The sequence below is a fragment of the Plectropomus leopardus genome, chromosome 7, assembly GCF_026936395.1.
Source record: "Plectropomus leopardus strain MGB_pleo_1.0 chromosome 7, ASM2693639v1, whole genome shotgun sequence".
In the NCBI taxonomy this organism is placed as follows: Eukaryota; Metazoa; Chordata; class Actinopteri; order Perciformes; family Serranidae; genus Plectropomus; species Plectropomus leopardus.
Genome location: NC_142182.1, coordinates 11,323,188 through 11,330,897, shown reverse-complemented (window position 1 = coordinate 11,330,897; position 7,710 = coordinate 11,323,188). Strand labels below are relative to the sequence as shown.

The following is a 7,710-nucleotide window of genomic DNA, read 5'->3' as shown; positions in this document are numbered from 1 at the left end:
GTGTGTGTGTGTGTGTGTGTGTGTGCGTGCGTGCGTGCACAAGTTAGGGTTTGCACGCCTGTCCTTGTGCTGCACGTGTGTTTATGTTTGTACCCGTGCGTTTGTGTATTGTATACAGTGTGTCCTGCAGCAGTCTCTCTGCATTGATTCAGCTGTGACAGACGGGGTTATAGATAGCTCTTTGAGACCCTGGCGATCAATCTTATCACCAGCACACTTCCTCCTCACAACTCAGGGGGAAGAAGAGGCAGAGAGGTAGAGAAAAGAAAATACAAGAATTGTGAAGGAGGGAGATGAAATAGAAGAAGAGGGAGGGCAGAAATGGAGAGGAAATGGGAAAAGAGGGGTGAAATAACTGAGACAGAAAAATGTGTCTGTGTCCGTCTACGTTCTTATAGTTGAATGAGTGTGAACATGGCTGTGTGCACACCATATGTGTGAGAGAGGAAGTGACAGAGAGAAATGAGGGCTACTATGTGAAGATGGAGACAGTGATAGAGCAGCCGGGTTTGCCCCAGGCTGCCATGGACACAGAGACAAAACCACAACAAAAAGAGACGACAAAACAGCACCAGTGACTTTCTACAAGGTAGATTTGTTAGTTTGTTAGTAACATTCTCAGAATGTTTTTAGAACTAAAAATTACTAGCTGGGATGGTACAGTGTTGCTTTAAGGTAACATAACCAAAAGTGTATGCCAAAAAAACATATTTTTTGAAAATGTCTTTATATTATGTTTATTTGATCTATCTTATGACCAAAAAAAATTACAAACGTTTTAACCAATTGGCATCATAGTGTGTACCATAGAAGGCTGAACATACTTTAAACAATGAAATTAAAATTTGTCCTTGATCCTGCTACATATTTGGAGTTGAAGAATGACTTGATTAAAATCTCCAGCTTCTATAGAAAATTCCATCTATTCCATTATTATGGCACTTTACAACTCCTGCTACGTATTTTTGGAATTTGCATCATAGTCTTGTGTCCTGTCGGCTCTGAACAAGGTCTGCCCATCCAGCCACCACCAACGAGCAGCACGCCACAGAGCCACCTCAAATAATCGCTTCTATTGGCATTCCCCTGTGATGCAGCTTGATGCTGTGTGTGTGTGTGTGTGTGTGTGTGTGTGTGTGTGTGTGGGCAGTGGTTTCTGGCTCCAGCTCTAACGTGGCTGTGATAGAATTGGGTCTCGCTGACAGTAGATGGGACGTTAGCTCGCCAAGAGTGGACAGTAATTGATGGAAAGCCCGGCTAACGTGATGTGTCAGACATATGAGGCCTGTCTAATCAATGAGAGCATGTGACCAGTTTTGGGGCTATGTGTATGTGCGTGTGTGTGTGTGTGTGTGTTTGGATGATACAGTTATGCTGGTCACATCACGGTATGCACCAGCGTGTCTGCGATCCAAAGCAGCAGACTGTTGATTTTCAGGACTGGAGGCTGAAAAAGAGGAGAGGAGGAAGAGGAGAGGAAAAGAGGAGGAGATCTGAATGAAGCAGATGCTTAAGGGCAGGTTTTAACCCCCCTTCTCTCCTTCCTCCTCGCTCCACACACACTTTTTTCCTCCCCTTCACTCTCCCTTCCTCTCTCTCCCATGATGAATCAGCTGTCACTCAGGCACCAGTCCAATCTACTGATAATGAGAACTGCATCAACACCCTCTCGCCTCTCTTCCTCCCTCTATCTCCTTCTCTCAGTCTCTTTTTACTCATTCACTCACACACACACATACACATGCCAACTAAATCATCCTTCCTCCTCTCTTCATATTTCACACAAACGCACACGCTGACACGTGTGCGCGACACACTCACATAAACTCATTCATCTCTCTCTCACTCATCTGTCTTATGATTCTCCTCCCCTCTTTTTTTCCCTTCCTTCCTCCATCCCTCCCTCTTTTCTCTCCCTCCCTCCTCCCTCCTCCTCCTCCTCTGTGCTCGCTGAGCTGAGCAGTCAGTGGTGGGACTGAGGCAAAGGAGGGAGGATAAAGCAGGAATAGAGACAGAAAAGAGAACAGAGGCACAGAAAAACAGATCATTATACAGCAAACGAGCAAGAGGCCGCTGAATGAATAACAAGGAAGGGATTACAAAGCGCAGGACCAAAAAAAAAGGAGAGGACGCCGGCTGAAGACTCTCTCTCTACCCCCCCCTCCCCCTTCCTCCTATCCTCCCTGTCACCCTCCCAACTCTCTCAGAGGCTCTCCCTCTCAGTGAAAGATGGCATGAGCACACTGTCACCCAGCTTGTGGAGCATTTCTTTCCTTGTTTTCTCTCTTTTTATCACCCCTCTGCATCCTCTCTGTTTTCCTCTGATCCCTCCACCTCTCTGCTCCACACGGGTTCAGTCCAGAGGGTGAAGAGGAGGGGAGGGAGGCAGACAGAGGCTGACCTCTCCCCTCCACCTCCCTCCTCGCACCCACAGGGCCCAGAAAGAGGGCTGGAGCAGGGAGCCGTCTGATGACTTTACACCAACAACGAGCTCCTTAACCCGGCCGACCACAGCCCGATTCCCCCTCCCCGCCTCCTGTGAGCCAGATTCTTCTTCTTCTTCTCTGAGTCAGAGGAGGATCCTGGATCCAGGACCATGTTTGGATTAAAGACACCACACTTCTACCTCCCAGGTAAGGCCACTTTTATTCAGTATTTAATCTGTCAAACTGTATCAGTGTGTGTGCCGGTCACATGGCTGCAGAGAGTGAGTTTCCCTTTCATTCAATCATCCTTTCAAGGCATAATTAGCAGCTTGAGTGATGTCACATTGATTTACAGTCTTCCTCCAGGTGAGGAGAGTTACCCCGTGCTTCTGTGATTGTCACACAGATGCTGCAGCCAGTGTGCTGAATTATGCTTTTAAAACGTTTGAAACCTAAGCAAATTTGCTTGGTTTCTTTCAAAAATATTGGAGGGCAACGAGCAACTTAATAAGAAATGGCCCAAAAATTAGCAAGAAATGAATAAGACGTGACAAGAAAATTACTGGAAAAAAGGAAAAAAAAGTAAATAGTAAGGTAAAGAACAAACATACAAAAAAACCCTAACCTCAAGAAAGTGCCAAAAAATACTATATTCATTAACATTATTATTTTCTTTTTTTTCTTTAATTTTGTAACATAATCTTAAATACATAATTGAGGGAATTGTAAATATAGATTTCTGGACATTTTTCTCTCATTATTTCCATGTAACCTTTTACTTTTTTATTTCTTGCAAAGTTGCTCATTATGTTTTTCATGTGTTTTGAAAGAAATCAAACCAATTTTATTAAAATGCTTGTGAAAGGCATCTAAATGCAGCATAAGAAAAATAATATCCAGGTGTTGAAGAGTTAAATTCATTATTTGGATTATTTTGAAACCAAGGTTTATTTGCATAGTGATTTTTTAAAGAACATTTTTATTTCTCAGTCAAAATAAGTGTTCACCTGAAGATGTATTGCATGCCTTCAGTGGTGTATTTTCTTTTTGCTGCTGTTGTTAAGGTTACATCTCGAATTTGGATATTTTATAGAATACAGTATTTGTTTACACTGTTAAATCTTGCATCAATGGTTTTGCTAGTTTTCTCAAAGTTGTTGCAAAACATATGGATGTTTTGTTAATTTTAATGTGTCCTTTATGCAGTAGACTAAAATTCCAACGTAAAACAAAATGAAACAAAGCTAAAATGATTAGTTGATTACTGTAGTCAATTAGTCAAATCACAGGAAATTACAACTGTTTTGATCAATCAATCATATTTTTCTGGGTCAAAATGCAATCAGTCAATGAAATATTAATAAATAAATAAATAAATCTTGAATTTCAGCCTCTCAAATGTTAAGATTTGCTGGTTTTCTTTGTCTTCCATTCAACTTTTGGACCGATGGTCACACAAAAGAAAGCTGCCATAATATGAAATTGGGAATTTTTTTCTGTTTTCTTACATCTTGTGGACCAAACAGTTAAGTTCGGCCCTTAAATGCAATAATTGTATGATGTCATCATGATGAAGGGTGATCTATAACAGTGGGTTTTTCTTGGCTTGATTGCCTGGCTTATCTCTCCTCTGCTGTGGAGCTTTTGCTGCTTCCCATTAGCCAAACAACATCTAGTGTCTGCAGTCTCTCAGTGACATACAAGAGCCAGTGTCAGTGTGGAGACAGGTGTGAGGTTACCTGAGAAAGGTGCTTAAACATGCCTGATGGCAGGATGACACCGAAAAGAGAAAGGAGGAGGAGGAGGAGGAGGAGAGGGTCAGCGTGAAGGCAGTGAGAGGAGGAGAAAGTGAAAGAAAAGGTGTGTAAAGTAGGATTTTTTTCCTCTTAAAGCTGTACAGGTAATGATGCGAATGATAATGTTTGAAACAGAACGCGTGTCAGATGAAAGCAGAGCTTCAAGACGTGTCTTTCCCTCGACCCTTTACCCTGATCTCTGACCTTTTAGTTGTCTGGGTCAGACTGTGGTAAATGATTAAAAACCCAGCTGTGGCAAAAGGTGAAAAGTGGGGGAGGGAGGGAGTGATACGAGAGAGAGAGAGAGAGAGAGGGATTGATGGGGGGAATTAGAGGGCGGAGGGCAGATTAAACAATGTTCTTTGCCTTGTGAATCTTTCATGCTGGTTTTTGAATTATACATCTGCTTTCATAAATGATTGAATCAGAATGATTATGTGGTGCTTTGTCATTGTTTGTATGTTTGTGTGTGTTTTCTGTTTGCGCGTGCATGTGGATGAGAGAGGAAGAAAATTTCTCCAGGAAGCAACACCCCCCACCTCACCACCACCTCCTCCTCCCTCCTCCTCCCTCCCTCCCTCCGCTCTCGCTTTCATCCTCCTTTTTTTCAGTTTCCCAGGTCTCGCTTAATGTCTGTGCAGCGTGTGTACTTTTGAACGTCTGTGTGCATGAGGAGTGTGTGTGACTGTGTTTTAGTGCATGTGTGTAAATGGGTTTTTGTCATAGCTGGCACCTTAATGTGTGTGTATGTGTGTGTGTCTGTATGTGTGTGTGTGATTGAGAGTGTGTGTTTGCATGTGGTTATGTGCACCTGTCTGTTCTGTTTGTGTTTATAGAGCTGTGTGTGTGTGTATGTGTGTGTGTTTGTGTGTGTGTGTGTGTGTGCTCTCATCATTCACACACTGGAAGATGCCCCAGCCCCCCTCCTGGTCCCTAACTGCCGTTGCTGTGGAGACAGTGTCAGCCACACACTCGCTCCTCAATGATCATTTGACAATGTAGGTTGTGAGGGGTAAAGGATGTGTGTGTGCGTGTGTGTGTGTGTGTGTGTGCGTGCGCGCGCGCGTGTGTGCGTGTGTGTGTGTGTGTGTTTAGCGATTACTGTGTGATTAGTCAGGGTAGAAGGAGTAGAGCAGAGTACGGATGAGACAGGAATGGAGATTAGAGGGAACAATACAAAATCAGGTTAATGATACATATTATCTACGTGAAAATCTTTCATAAAACCATCAACGGGGGAAGAAAAAAAGTGTGAGATAGGAGACATGAAATAAAGAGGGGATGTGCATGTGCGTGTGTGTGTAGGTGCTACATTCACGCATTATTACCCAAAGCACACCGTGACCTTAACACGGTATCATAAGGAAAAGAAAGTGGCATTTTGATATCTCCCACTCTCGGGACCCCCTGGTGATGTGCACCACACACATTACAGCAGTTTACCGTTTTCTCTCAGTGACTTCAGTCAGTTGATCGCTGTGCAAATGTCTTTTCAAAAATTGTATTTTTTAAAACCAGAATGTATTCCCAGGGGGAGGTGCATCAAGGCTGCTGGGAGTTTGCAAGTTATGAAATAAACAAAAGCATTTTCGACTATATTTAAAGGGCAAGGCTGGAGATATCCTGTATTTTTCTTGTTGTCAACAAATCCCATAAACAAAGACCAAAACCAACACCCTGTTAGTCTGTCTCTCAGCACATTTTCAACACTTCTTTAACCAGTCCAAAGCTGATTTGTTACTACTGAACACTTAAATCTGTAAAAACAGATTGATAATATATATGCTCTAAGAAATAAAGGTGCTTAATAACCTTGGACTAAATAAAATGACAGAAACCATCTTTAGAAATAATTATTTGATGTGCTTTTTGTGTTTTTAGTCTGGCCCATGTCCCATTCGCTAACATGAAGAAGGCAGGGTTTATGACCTATACTGCAGCCAGACACCAGGGGGCGATTGAGATTCTCTGACTTCACTTTAGGGGAGCTGTAATGTCCTCCATCTTTTTATAGTCTATGGTTTACACCAGTGAAACTAGATGCATGAGCGCAGTATGGAGGAGAAACAGGACGATTTTAATGCTGCCCTCACATGTTCCTCGGAAATATTGTATTTACCATATTTGCAAGTTATGAGCACATGAATGTCCCTCCAAAGTCTTAATTATAAGTGGGAAATTGGGATATTTTGATTATACCCCAGTTGCCAACTTGTGATGTTTGTGTGACAATTTCAGGGCAGCAGATGTTGTGAAAAACATGGAAACAGTGTCAACAACTGATAGTAAAAAACTATATATTTTGTTATTTTGTTCCTAGTAGCTAGTTGTACATTTTAGTATATACTTGCTGTGGCAAGTAAGCAAAATATATTTATTTACTTTTTTACTTTTAGGGCCTTTTGGCCTTTATTTGGTAGGAAATCAAAGCCATTAATGTGAGAGGTAGGGGGAGACAGGGAATGACATGCAACAAGTGGCCAAGGCCGGTATCAAACCCGCAGTCACTGAAGTGAGGATGCAGCTTCTGCACGTGGGGCACCCACTTTACCAACTGAGCTACTGGGCACCCTAGCAAGCATACAAACTTTTAACAATAAAGCATGCCAGGCAAGTATATGAACATTGATAATAACATTATCATAACATTAGCTAGCTACTGTTCATGTTACAGCATTGATGAGGCCGTTGTTTTTCAGGACACCAGTACAAAAAAAAAACCTTGCAGCTTTCGTAATTACGACTGCACAACTGGGAAGTACGATATTTCCGAGGAGCACCTGAAGGCAGCATAAGAGCCGATGACTAATAGGGGCCCTAAAAAATCTAATAAAATAAAATAAAAAATCCATCATTAATTATCATCATCATTAACAAAATATTTTATCTACAATGTGCTAATATTAATACTCACAGTTTCTTTTTCTTTTCTTGTTTTTGGCACGAAAAAAGCTAAAGCCTCGTATTACCCCCTCTCCCCCCGCATTTTCATGACATGGTTCAGTCCTGTCCTCAAAGCTGGACCAGACGTTACCTGCTAACAACGCGGAGTGACGAGAGTCAATGGAGCTAATCTTTAGTGAAAACTACAAACAAAAAAAGTCTTAAAAGTCCGAAACAAGAGAGCAAAAAGAAAGGGCGACACTATTTCACCCTAGTTCTTCACTAAGAAAGGTGAGTCACCGTGAGTTTTGGAAATAAACCTGTGTGTCCATACTGAAATTAGCTACGTTTGCTAACGTTAGCTAATATCTTCACAGAAAAATCTCTTACATTTTTACTCCTATTTTAACTGTCATTCAGTAAATATAACCAAACGTCTAGCAATTAATTGGCGCTAAATGGGTTGTCCCTGTCCCTGCATGGTATCAGGCCAGAGGACAGATGCAGTGTCCTCAAACAACCCCACCAGTGACCCGGTCCGACTCCCAGCTGAGACAGGAGGTGAGAAAAAGCTGATAGCACCTGAATTCTTGTTATTTTCAGTG

General features: G+C 42.1%; 1 protein-coding gene across 1 annotated transcript in view; it reads left to right on the top strand.

Moving 5' to 3' along the window:
- The first annotated feature begins 1,980 nt into the window (after positions 1-1,980).
- LOC121950517 (genetic suppressor element 1-like) overlaps positions 1,981-7,710 on the top strand; it is a 56,460-nt gene continuing 50,730 nt past the window's right edge. The window contains exon 1 of the mRNA XM_042496541.2: positions 1,981-2,633. Coding sequence (XP_042352475.2) covers positions 2,597-2,633 — 37 coding nt within the window. The 5' untranslated portion in view covers positions 1,981-2,596. The remainder of the gene's footprint in view (positions 2,634-7,710) is intronic.